The sequence below is a fragment of the Panicum virgatum genome, chromosome 9K, assembly GCF_016808335.1.
Source record: "Panicum virgatum strain AP13 chromosome 9K, P.virgatum_v5, whole genome shotgun sequence".
Lineage (NCBI taxonomy): Eukaryota > Viridiplantae > Streptophyta > Magnoliopsida > Poales > Poaceae > Panicum > Panicum virgatum.
Window position 1 is genome coordinate 919,142 of NC_053144.1, and position 12,567 is coordinate 931,708.

General features: G+C 42.8%; 2 protein-coding genes across 3 annotated transcripts; one reads left to right on the forward strand and one right to left on the reverse strand.

Annotated features, from left to right (window-relative positions):
- The first annotated feature begins 1,959 nt into the window (after positions 1-1,959).
- LOC120649101 (conserved oligomeric Golgi complex subunit 2-like) lies at positions 1,960-7,907 on the forward strand. The gene is made up of 12 exons (XM_039925784.1): positions 1,960-2,548; positions 3,169-3,348; positions 3,797-4,133; positions 4,248-4,409; positions 4,747-4,846; positions 4,946-5,149; positions 5,237-5,351; positions 5,984-6,190; positions 6,467-6,568; positions 6,929-7,051; positions 7,129-7,263; positions 7,519-7,907. Exons 1-12 carry the CDS (start codon positions 2,075-2,077, stop codon positions 7,630-7,632), a joined length of 2,253 nt encoding a protein of 750 aa, XP_039781718.1. The 5' UTR covers positions 1,960-2,074; the 3' UTR covers positions 7,633-7,907.
- Positions 7,908-8,557: 650 nt separating this feature from the next.
- On the reverse strand, positions 8,558-11,934 carry LOC120649102 (RPM1-interacting protein 4-like). Of its 2 annotated transcripts, XM_039925785.1 has the most exons (5): positions 11,786-11,934; positions 11,489-11,575; positions 9,753-10,265; positions 9,444-9,626; positions 8,558-8,811 (listed from the first exon to the last, which is right to left on the reverse strand). In XM_039925785.1, the coding sequence occupies exons 2-5, from the start codon at positions 11,492-11,494 to the stop codon at positions 8,779-8,781; spliced, it is 735 nt and encodes a 244-aa protein (XP_039781719.1). In that variant the 5' UTR covers positions 11,495-11,575; positions 11,786-11,934; the 3' UTR covers positions 8,558-8,778. The 2 variants fall into 2 exon arrangements, with proteins under 2 accessions (XP_039781719.1, XP_039781720.1); XM_039925786.1 differs by lacking the exon at positions 11,489-11,575 and having other exon boundaries at positions 11,786-11,925.
- Positions 11,935-12,567: the final 633 nt, after the last annotated feature.

The window sequence follows — 12,567 nt, forward strand, 5'->3', positions numbered from 1 at the left end:
ATAAGCTAAAATGCAGCCCGGAAAGTCACACATTAATCCATCATTAGCGCATGGTACTGTAGCAATTTAATATCTAATCATGGCCTAATTAGGCTTATCAGATTCATCTCGTAATTTACAAACAAACTATGCAATTAGTTGTTTATTTTGTCTAGATTTAATACTCCATGCATATAAGATTTCCGTTCGATATGATAGATTTGAAATTTTGAATTTCGCAACTAAACAAAACCTTGATGTTCATCATTTCATCATCAACAACATGCATGCATGTGAAACAAACAAATGATAAGAGTAATCATAGGTAGCTAGCTTATTAGCCACCCCCGCCCGATTGTACTCATCATTTATGAAATCGGGGAAAAAAGGAGGCCGCGCGTCCTGTACGTGGGTTGGTCTCGCCCTTCGGCTTGGCATTTGGCTTGGCTGGCTGGCTGCGAACCGTCGCCGCCGGTCCTGCAGCAGCCGCCGCTCGCGCGCGTTTCTTTATTTCCTCCACCGACGTACGTGCAGTGCTTGGTCGACACACGGATGAAATGAAATTACTTAAAGATGATCTATCCATCGATTATTAATTGTTTTTCTTTTGTACGTGTCCCTCTTACTGATGAAATAATTAATTAATTAAAATCCCCGATAAATACTACACTACTCCATAGACAGGCACAAGCCTTCTGTTGGCAGTTAGCTGTGCATTGTGTAGAGTTCGACTCTCCGATATGCAGTTAGCTGAGGCCATGTGGCAGAGGATCTACATAATGCCATTGCCTGGCTTGATTGATTGTTCATGTTGAGTGATCCTCCCTCGGCTAATGTTGTTATGCATGCATAGCAGCATGGGTCAATTAAGGCCGCGTTTCCTTGCTGGTTTACCTTTTACTACTCTACTCCAGAAGAGGGATGCATGGGATAAGCAAGCTGCTCTGCTCTGCTGTGCTGCTGCCATGTGCCCTAGCACCGCGAGAGCAAGGATGCATGGCCATGAACGGGAAAGGAATGAATGATGGGCGCTCGCTGCAACCGACTGTCAGGAAGGTGCCGGTAACATGCCCAGCGCTCAGAGATGTCCTCGCCTCAACTACTCGACCGTGCTGCTAGACTATACATTTGTCCAACAACCAGTCAACCACTGCACCCATCCCGTTCCATTCCATTCCATTCATTCCACTTTGTTTTGTTCTTGTCCTCCCGTCGTAGTGGTGCTGTGCTAGTAAGTGCTTCTGCTTCACTTTAGCTGGCCCTGTTTAATTCCAAAAAAATTCTACAATAACTGTCACATCGAATGTTCATGCGTGGAGCATTAAATGCAGTTGAAAAAAATAACTAATTACACAGTCTAACTGATTAGCACGAGATGAATTTTTTAAGCCTAATTAGTTCATAATTGGACATTATTTATCAAGTAACAACAAAATATGCTACAATACCAAAACTAACAACTTTTCACCAACTAAATAGGGCCAACAACCAACGCCATGACATGAAAAAGAATGTATCTATTACTTTATTTAGTCTGACAACAAGTGAAGAATCTAATGTCCATTTTTTTTTCTGGAGACCAAGCAAGCTGTTCCTTTACCTTTTTATTGAGGGGGAGCTGTTCCTTTACTGTCAAGAAAGCATCGTGCTATTTTGACTTTTTTTTCTCTTCTGTCTCTCTCTCTCTCGAGAGTACTTGAACATTTGCGCAGCCAGCAGTTCTTCTTTTTTTTTTGTTTGTTTGAGAAAGGCCCATTCAGCAGTTGAGACAACAAAGCCCACCTAAAGCTATACGAGGCCCACAGTAGGATCCGATTTGGACGCCAGCCAGCCATTTCCAGTAGGTTGGATCCATTCCTACACGGCCCGATTTAGCCTCTACAGCCCATAAAAGTAAGCCCATTCGGCATCCAAACGGCGCGGCGCGAGCCCACCCCCACCCGTCGGCCGTCAGCCAGCCCCCCACCTCCTTCCCTCGCACTCCACCACCACCGTCTCCCTCCCCTGCTAGATCTCACTCAATTCGCCGCGCGCGCTGCCGCAGATCCATCCCCTCCACCTGCCCCAGCGGCCTAACCCCCTCCCGCACCCCGCCATGGCGGATCTCGCCGTGGCGTCCCCTCCGCCGGCCCACGCCCCGGCCCCGGCGACGGACCTCTTCGGGGAGCCCATCGAGGCGCACCCGCCATGGTTCAAGCCCGACTCCTTCCTCCGCGCCGACTTCGACCCGGACGCGTACGTCGCCGAGCTCCGCTCCTACGTCCCGCTCGAGAGCCTCGCCGCCGAGCTCCGCGCCCACCTCGCCGCGCTCCGCGCCGAGCTCGTCGGCCTCATCAACCGCGACTACGCGGACTTCGTCGGCCTCAGCGCGCGCCTCAAGGGCGTCGACGCCGCCGCCGCGAGGATGAGGGCGCCGCTGGCGGACCTCAGGGACAAGGTCGCGGGCTTCCGCGCGGGGGCGGCGGCCGCTCTGGCCGCGCTCAGGGCGGGGCTCGAGCAGCGGGCGGCGGCCACTGCCGCGCGAGAGCTTCTCGAGCTGCTGCTCGACACTTCGCACGTCGTCTCCAAGGTCCGCTAGAATGCAGCTTCCTCCTCTATTCCTTACACTTGTTTCCTGGATATCACCAGATCCGGACTAGGTCTGTTTTATTACACTTCCCATTTCAAAAATGCCGGGTCCAGTATTCGATCGTGACAATTTGTTTCTTGTCATATTTCCTGAGTTACTCCTACGTCATAACTTTAGCTATGCTTACTCTAGATTACAAGCGGTGCTACATTTAAGCACTATCGGTGTATGAGGCCATATGAGTATGGTGACCTGGCTGCTTGCATTGTTGGGATGAAACCTGCAAACTATGCATATGTCATTGCACACTGAATTTACCCTGGGCTCAGACACATATGTATGATTTTTCCAACCCATGATGATAATTCCAATAAATGTTTTCTGTTCATGAAGTTACTCTAACTGGTCAACTGATGTTGTATTTGCCTAATTCAAGGCTATCATCAAAACAAGTATCTGCTATGTTTTCCATCGTGTCCTCGTCATTTGCACTTTAGGTTGAGCTTTGGTCCATAGCATGCAATTGAAATGCTTTTCATTGTGTTCTCATCTTTTGTACTTCTAGGTTGAGCTTTGGGCCATATCATGTATTCTCCCTAAATTTTTATTTGCGCATCCAGGTTGAGAAATTGATCAAGGAACTACCATCTGCACCATCTGATTCATCGAATGCTGAAGTTCAGTCAATCGATACACAAAATGTGGAGGCAGGAACAGGTGTCAGAGAAACTCAAAGCATCCTCCTAGAAAGAATAGCAAGTGAGATGAACCGGCTTAAATTCTACATCAGTCATGCACAGGTTTGTCTCAGCATGCATAGTGTTCCTTAGGATCTTCGGACCTCAAAGTACCCTTTTTTGTGACTTCAGTTGCTGAGAAAAATCTTTATGGAGAAAAGTGCTCAACGCAAAATGAATATGACTTTGACATACCATATGCTTGGTTTTCCTGTGTCATCACTGAATTCACAACACACTAAACCATAGAATACAATGCGAAATTAAATCTGGCTTAATAGTGTAAGGCAAAAAAACAGGCCTAGTGTATATGGTTAGCCCTCTATTTTAGAATTATTTCCCCCTTTTTCTTGCAAATTTTATGTTATAATCTTGTGTTGAGCTTCTACAATCTCGCTTTCACACCTGTTTATTTTCATTTTTGTCTTTAAATCAGTGTATCATATATATATATATATTTTATTGCAACTTATGTTTATGATTCTTATTGTGTTACGTTATGGCAGTACAGAACCTCCCTTTTATTGAGAACATGGAGAAGAGGGTCCAAGGTGCTACAAAACTGCTTGATGGTAGCTTGGAGCGTTGCTTTGTGGACGGTCTGGAACACCGTGATGCAAAAGTAATTTACAACTGTTTGCGCGCTTATGCTGCCATCGACAATACATCATCAGCTGAAGAGCTTTTCCGTGCAACAGTGGTGTCCCCGTTGATTCAGAAAATAGTCCCTCAAAATTATGCAAAAGCAGTTGCTGGTGCATCTTCTGATGGACTGGAAGATGATTATGAGCAGATAAAGCAATGCGTAGAAAAAGATTGCAAGTTTATATTGGAAATATCATCATCAGGTAACTGTAGGTCCTACTGAAAATTCTCATTACTACTTTGTGAACAGCATGCATGCAGCATATAGTCTTATCTATACGCATCATCTAAGATTCGCTGAATTTTCTATGATGCAGCAAACTCTGGATTGCATGTTTTTGATTTTCTGGGTAATTCAATACTCAAAGAAGTCCTTTCTGCAATACAGAAAGGCAAGCCTGGGGCCTTTTCTCCTGGAAAACCTAAAGAATTCCTGAAGAACTACAAGGCGAGCTTAGGATTTCTTGATTTTCTGGAAGGTATTCTTGTGTTGCAATTTGCTTATTATTTTAGTGTGAATTGCAGTCTAATATTGTATTCCAAAGCATGTTTCTGTATGTTTATCTGGTACTATGAATGGCATGGCCATCATAACCTAATAATAAAGAGTGACATGAGATGGGGTTGTTATCTCAAGCACCTGGATGTATTCTGGGTGTTAGATTCAGCCAAAGTGCCAATAATGTTGGGAATAAAACTTGATTACACTGTATCTTTTTCTTCATTGTGTTGCACAAAAGCTAGAAAAGTCATATATCTACACTTTCAAATGTTCATGTGGGTATTTAGAATCATGCTTGATCTATCTTTCTGCAGGTTACTGTCAATCCAAGTCTGCTGTAATAAAGTTCCGCTCTGAGCCTGCTTACACAGATTTCATGCGACAATGGAATGTTGGTGTCTACTTTTCATTACGGTATGCATAAAAGATGTATACCTATTCTGTTATTATTAGGTGCTCTCTAGAAATCAGAACATTGTTTCTAACTTGATTGCTACCTGTTAAATACACAAGATTTCAGGAAATTGCGGGTGGCCTTGATTCTACTCTTACAAACACCATTAGTCCTGCTGGAATGAATGAGGCTCAAGGGAAGCCATTGCTCTTGAAGCAAAGTTTAAAGCTCTTAGAAAGTCTGCAGACCTGTTGGAGTGATGAGGTTCTTGTTTTCTCTCACTGTGATAAATTCCTCCGTCTGTCATTGCAGCTTATTTCAAGGTATAACTACCACTAAAGATATTTTTCCCTTTTGCTTCCATGATTTCATAAATGCTGATCTATAGTGTATGTTCCTCTACCCATAAGGTATACAACATGGCTTTCATCTGGTCTATCTGCACGTAAAGCTTCTGATGGTAGTCCAAATTCGCCTGCAGATGCTGAATGGGCATTGTCTATACCTATAGACGATTTCATATATGTAAGTCACTTCTATAATAATGTTTGAACTCTGATCATGCTATTTCTGCTATTAGCATCTGGTGATTTCCGTCCTGTACCTTGAGCCTCTCTGCTTATATCTGAAACTTCGAGTGTCATATCCTATTTATTAGCACCGTTATGCACTTCTCTGTTAACTGTACTTCACCTGAAGTTTCAAGACTTTTAAGTTAGTTGTCAGATGACTAGTTGCTCCAGCTGTAAATGCTTCTGAAGTGCACAGGAAGTTCATTATTCCCACTTCTAACTAGACTCCAGATGTACTGGTGCTAGCTGGGTCAGAGAAAAACTGCAGCTAAGTAGCCCATTTTGTGGCAATTTTAAGCAAGGACCATGGAAATGGACACTAAGCCACCCCCCCCCCCCCCCAATGAACTGAAAAGGCGGTTTGGTCCATATTGTCTGTATTCTATGGTTTGCTTGCTTTGGTTGCATGAATGGAGGCGAGTCAGTGTTACTTTTTGTGCAATTCCCTGTTTCTGACTTAGAAGGCATAATTCTTGTTACATTCTGAAATTGTTATCCAATTGTTGAGCAAAGGGGACATAGAATATTATAGCTCTTGGACATATTTTGTCTTTTGTATTAAAATATTTTTGTATTGATTTACAGATAATGCATGATGTACATGCTGTAATTGGTGAGCTTTCAGAATCAGGCAGCTTCATTGGACATGTGAATCAATTACTTGCATCATGCCCCATTGAAGTGCTTAATCTTGTGAAACAAAGTATACTGCAAGCTGTCGAACCTCTAAAGGAGCTGTTGCCTTCCATAATGAATGTCATGATTGGAATCATAGTTAAGAAGTCTAATGAGGTGAGTAGATCACAACATCATCTTATGGTGAGAGACACTATCTGCATGTTCTTAGTTGTTCGTGATCATCACTTCTTCCAAACTAGATACAAGGGTTTTGGACTCTTGTTATTTTGTCACTGAAGAGCCACTTCATACTTCTATGCATAAGAGCAAAAAGAACCAAAGTAGAAATCATACATACTGTAAAGTTAGGCACCCTTATAAACTTTCTTCTGACATTAATCTATGTTACTCCCGTTCTTTAACTGACAACTATTTTTGTATTGATTGTAGGACCTCAAGCACCTGAAAGGAATAACAGCTACATATAGGCTGACAAATAAACTTGCAGTGAGGCATTCTCCATACGTATCAGGGATTTTACATCCGCTGAAGGTTAATGACTTCCTGTTTTACCCCTCTTGTTTTATGATCTTTTCTTTTGATTTGAATTGATGGAATGGAGAGCATGTGACTGTTCTGTAGTATTGCCAAAGCACACCCCCCCCACCCACCCACACACACACACACACAGGAGGTGATTGATATTTAGTACGTGATCAACCTGTAATAGTTTAGCTTATTTTAAAAGATTTTCATTTGTCTTGCTCTTCTATTGACAGATAGGTTATATGGCTTGGGATGTTCTATATTTTTTTATATTTCATTTGTGTGTCTGTAGTGATGTTAAAACTAGTCTGATGTGTTATTTTGATTATGTGCTATTTGTTCTAAGATTTTCGTTTGTTCCTGTAGGTGTTTCTTGAAGGGGAGCGTGTAAATTATTTATCAGAAGATGATAAAACCAAGCTGTGCCGTGGATCTACTGACAAGATCACCGCAATGTATTATGATTTGGTCTCGGAAGTTGTCACTGTGGTAAGTAAGGGTTTCCTAGCTGCTCATGGAGATTTATTTTCACTTTCCAGTTACTTAGATCTTGTTTCAATACGAAGGCAAGGAAAACGGAGTCTTCATTGCAAAGACTACGCCAAGGTGCACAAAGACGAGTTGGGGCTAGTACTGATGCCTCAGAAAACATCATATCCGACACAGACAAGATCTGTACGCAGCTATTTCTTGATATTCAGGTTTGCTGTCTGCCCTTTTGCCCTTGTCCATAAATTGCATTGATATACTATGTGCTGGACAAGAAATTCCCATGGTAGATTCACTTTGTATCTAAGTGATATAATCTGTTCCTTTTGGATTTATTTGGCACCCTAGACCTTATCTACAACCAGCTTCTTCTGACGGGTCATGTTGTTTGGCATGATATAGATGCATACAGTTGTATTAAATACAGTTCATCTCTGATATGTTCTTTTTCTCGTCATGTTTTGCAGGAATATGCACGGAATCTTCACGCGATAGGAATAGATGCAAGGGAAATTGATTCCTACAGAGCTCTATGGCAATGTGTTGCCCCAAAAGACAAACAAGAGAACATTCAGTTTTGATGTAAAGAACGCTATCAGTATATAAAACGAACTGTCAATTTGTCACGCATAGATCTCGCAAGATGAGTAGGTGTATCTGATGTTCTCTGAGTAAATTCCCTCAATATGTTCTTTTGGTTGCAAGTATGGTGCATCTATAGGTGAACTGGATTTTGATACATTCGTTTATTATCTTAGGATGGTTGGCTCCGGATTTTACAGCTATAATCCAAAATTGGAGAATGTGTATCAAAACATGATTTCATTCGAAAATATAAGGGGTTTAGTGAACTAAATGCTATTCTTTGATCATGCATTGCTACCCAGCATTTCCACCGCAACTTTCGAAATCACCTTGCTGCCCAGGCGGCTGGCGAGTTGTGTGTGTGTGTGTGTGTGTGTGTGTGTGTGTGTGTGTGTGTGTGTGTGTGAATGTGCGAGGGCTGTTTCTGCTGCAACCTTGCTAGCCCTGCGTCCCTGTTTCTGTAACCTTGTGATTTATTTGTTTGTGCAACGGAATGTAGTATTTTTTATGACAGATGATCATTTTATTCCGTTTTTGGTTGTTGAGAAGTTCCATCATTTTTCCAGACCACCGTTCTTTTTGACCCGTCTTTTAATAAAATAGAAAAGGCTCATGCCGTTTCAAATCCCTACCGCAGCTTGCCGGCCATAATAATAAAAATCCCAGTGGGTATAGCCGTATAGGGAGAGACGCTTATCCTTGTGAGAGTTATATTGTTTTCAGGTTTCTTTTCCCTATGAGATGTAGTTGGATTTGTAAATTGAACATCACCAAATTTTGAAACAAAAGTGAGACAAAGCATGTTTATAACACTCGGGGTAAGTACTCCACTTTAAACAAAGCTATGTTGTGCGAGGTCCTCCCTACTTATGTTATTAGAGTTCTTAGTTCTGCGTCTCCAATAGATTTTTTAAACAGTGATGATGAAAAACTAGCGACGGGGCAGGTTTGCAGGATTCTACGTAGAAACGAACCACAACTTACAAAACAGCTCAAACTACTGAACCTCAAGTTCTCAAAGCCATGTTCTGGTACGTCTCGCTACCACACAATATTACAACAGGGACAACACAATTTTGGGGCACCACTCATGTGACAATGATACAATCAGCACTGGTTCATCCAATCTTAAATGGCGGCTATCAGTTTCTGAACCAACTGAAGCATGAGCAACCCTGCAAGTAAGCAGAATATGAATTCAGCAGGGTTATAAAATGTTTCTTCAACATACTATGTAGCCTTCATTCAACATAGATACTTCTAAAAGCAGTTGCCAAAGTAGATCCCTCAGATACAACCCAAATTACTACCGCATGCCACCGCATGCAGTGAATGATTACTTGGAACTGAACTTAATCAGTATGGTAACAATAGCATTGAAGACTGAACTTAATTGCAAACAAAAGGTACCAATGCTACCAGTAACCAGTATACTTAATATTTTGCAATGATTCAGCTCGGGAATAGTTTGGGTCATGGTTTGTTGCTGTTTAGTCAATTTTCAATCAGTGCAGATTCAAGCATGCCACAATGATCATTAAAACCAGTAACAGTGCACCAGGCAGTTTAATTAAGTGACTCCACTACTTAGTGCTACGATGGCCAACACTCTGAAATCAAGTCCCGGACTCCCAGATGCTTTCTGCTTTCAGAAGGGCATCAAAATGCAAGAAAATTCGAAGCTATGTGAAGCATTTTTTTATATTAAAGGTATGTGAAGCATATGCACAACAAATGCTTTATCCGTATATTAGATCAAGATACAGTTCAAAGCAGCAGCATGGTAATAAGTCTGAAGTGGACTCACCGAGGATTCATATTTGCGGCCTTGATTGGAGCGGTTATAACCTGCATCACTGGTGATTACAGGAGCATCACCAGACTGTTTCTCCTCCCTCACCTTGTTAAATATGTCGGTGAAACCTTCACCTGTGGAGGGATCTTTCTCATCCCACTCTCCAAACTTGGGCACAGCTGATCCTCTCTCAGGCTTTATATGCAAGGAATTACAGTGCATATCTTCAGAAATTATACAGACAAGACATACTTCATATGCACACTTGATATATATTAGGTGCAGTTTACTTATGTTGAGACTTCAAAAGCTAGAATATACCGTTTCATCTCCACGCCCACTTGGTCTCATCCTGGACCTTCCAGGTGTGGTGGGTGCGTTCCCACGGTTTCCTTCTGATGAACCCCTCCGTTCCCATGAAGGAGATGAAACCCCTCCTTTGTTTACAACTCTTGCTTGGTGGTGAGGATGCAGAGGTGATCGTTCCATGCCAGTTTTTCTTGCTGTGCTATTGTAGTTCGTATGATCATTGTGTTTATGATTCGGTGACTCAGCATATGGTTTTCCAGCAGTGGCCTCATGCCGACGAAGATCATCTTCTCTGTCCGCACGTCTTTCATCCTTGGGCTTTCGCACCGCTGGATCTGACCCAGTCCTCAGGGGAGAAGCTTTAGCTGATGGTGGATCCTTTGAGGGCGTTTCCGGATCTCCCTTATTGTCATTCTGAGTAGCAGATCTACCTGGAGATTTACCCTTACGAGCATTTTCAAAATACTGTGTGTAAAGGTGATCATTCTCATCTTCCCAGCTTCCAAATTTAGGAACCCCTTGATGCTGGTGCGGAAGAATAAAAAACAAATTCTGATCAGACTGGTTGGCAAAATGACTTAACACCAGGTACCATATTAAGTGAAGTCCACACTGTCATAACTCCATATAAAGAGAATCTAATTATCCATCAACGCTGCAGGAACAATACTAGATATACATTCGCAAGACGACAGGAATCGCCACAGCAATCCTAAAGAACTAGCCACTATTAATTTCCAACAGCCATGGTTAACAGTTAGCACAATTAAATGGAAACATGCTAACATGGGGCTGTCTTTGAGACCGTGAAAATCCCAAGCACATAGGTAAGCAGAGTAATAGACTCTCTATCACACCCCACATTTCACAGAGATGATACCAATTAATGACTATATCCATAAATCAGATGGAGAACTCCTTGATGCTGGTATAGTAGAATAAATAAATGCATATCAGACAGTGGTTGGCCATTGTTTTGACAACCCAGTACCATATTAGTGTAGTCCACACTCTGAAAGTTCCATATTAAGAGAATCTATTTATCCATCAAAAGCTGGAGGGGCAGTACTAAAGATACATTCAGATGGCGACAAGAATTAACACTGCAACCAGAAAGAACAAGCAATTACTGATTTCCAGCAGGCCATGGTTAACACAATTAAATGGTAACATAGTAACATAGGAGCTGTCATTGAGATTGGGGAAATCCCAAACACAGGCAAACAGACTCTATCACACTTCACACCCCACATTTATCAAAGATGGCATCCATTTAACCACTTTCTCCCTACATCAGTATGGTGACCACAAGATCAATTTTAAACGAGATGATTTTGATCCTTGGACTCATAGTAACTTGGTTTTGACGAAATGGACTCATGGTAATACCGAGGGCACAACGAAATCACACATTTTAACCGGATCTTGACTTAGGAAGAAGACAAAGCAAATAATTCTAATAGGATTAGTACATTTCTTGGACCAAGGAGAGAAAGCAACAAGAAAGTGCTTCCGGAGAGATGCAGTCTACTATCTACTAATCACGAAGCAAAACATGACAACCTAGGCAAGAGCAGCGGTGGGGCATGCAAGGAGAAGAGGGACACGACGAAGCTCTGCTGCGTGCTGCCAACCGTAGGCAATTCCAAGAAATCGCACATGCTAAAACAAGGCAGGATCAAACCGATCCGGACACGACCACCTCGGAAACCGCAGCAGATAGGGGTCAATCGAGAGCAAGAACTCACAGCCATTTCGTCGGAGAAGCCCCCCCCAAGAACAGGTGCAGAAGGCGGTTCCTTTACGGCTCAGGGCGCCGCTTCCCCCCTCCCGACCTGGATTCGAAGCAAGAACCGCTGCGTTCAACAGCAGGAGAGAGAGAGAGAGAGAGAGAGAGAGAGAGAGAGAGAGAGAGAGAGAGAGAGAGAGAGAGAATAAGAGAGGAGGAAGACGAGACGAGACTGCGTGGTAGAGCGAGAGAGGACCAGGAAGGAAGAAAGAATTGAAGCACAGGGGAAGAAGAAAAGGAAGGGGTCATGTTTGACCATTATGGCGTCGGATTCTCGCTGCTGCTCCGTCGTCGCCTCTCCCGCTTCCCTTGATTTGCTGGCGATGCCGCCGCTGCTGTTGCTGGTGGTGGTGGGTGGTGCGGTCTGATCTGGTGTGGTGGTCCGTGGTCACTGCTCACTCACTCCGTCCTGCACGGGTCGTACATACCTGTCGCCTTAACTCCGGTGCCATGCCATCATGGTGATCTTGTTACCCGTGGTTAGCTGTAAGCAGCAACAGCTAACAAGATCTTACTGTAGCTGCTGCGAGGCAAAGTCAAGTCCCCATATGTGTATTTTTCTTAAAAAAAAAAGGTCCCCATATGTGTTGACCTGTTTACCAGCACTCATCTTCAGGTACCTACCATTGTTGCACAAAAAAATGTTGCGGCTTTTAGAATGTTAGGGGCGGCAAATAATTGATTAATCCGAATGTTAGGGAGCCACAGGGGGCATGGGGTCTGGCCTGGCAAGCATGCATCCATGATCCTGCCTCAAAGGAGACTAGTCCCTGTCTATCATGATGAGGCCTTCCTACAAAGATCCGTTTATACTAGTACTAAATTCCAGCAGTAGGTGCTGGGTCCAGCGTCAAAACAAGGGTTTTGCTATGGTACACCGAAATAACTATGGACCGTTGATTTAATGTTATATTACCCTTTAAGAGGTAATAGTTTTATTATCTATTTTATATATTTATAATTAGAAAATATAAAATTAGATCTATCTTGCATGCATGTTTAGTTGAAATATATAGATTTCTGTTTTTTTCCACGTCG

Coding starts and splice junctions, on each gene's coding strand:
- LOC120649101 (XM_039925784.1), top strand. CDS start 2,075: ATGGCGGATCTCGCCGTGGCGTCCCCTCCGCCGGCCCACGCCCCGGCC. Junction 2,549..3,168: donor CTTCGCACGTCGTCTCCAAG/GTCCGCTAGAAT, acceptor TTGCGCATCCAG/GTTGAGAAATTGATCAAGGA. Junction 4,410..4,746: donor ATTTCTTGATTTTCTGGAAG/GTATTCTTGTGT, acceptor ATCTTTCTGCAG/GTTACTGTCAATCCAAGTCT.
- LOC120649102 (XM_039925785.1), bottom strand. Junction 9,627..9,752: donor GTGGGCGTGGAGATGAAACG/GTATATTCTAGC, acceptor TTGCATATAAAG/CCTGAGAGAGGATCAGCTGT. Junction 8,812..9,443: donor GCCGCAAATATGAATCCTCG/GTGAGTCCACTT, acceptor GCTTACTTGCAG/GGTTGCTCATGCTTCAGTTG.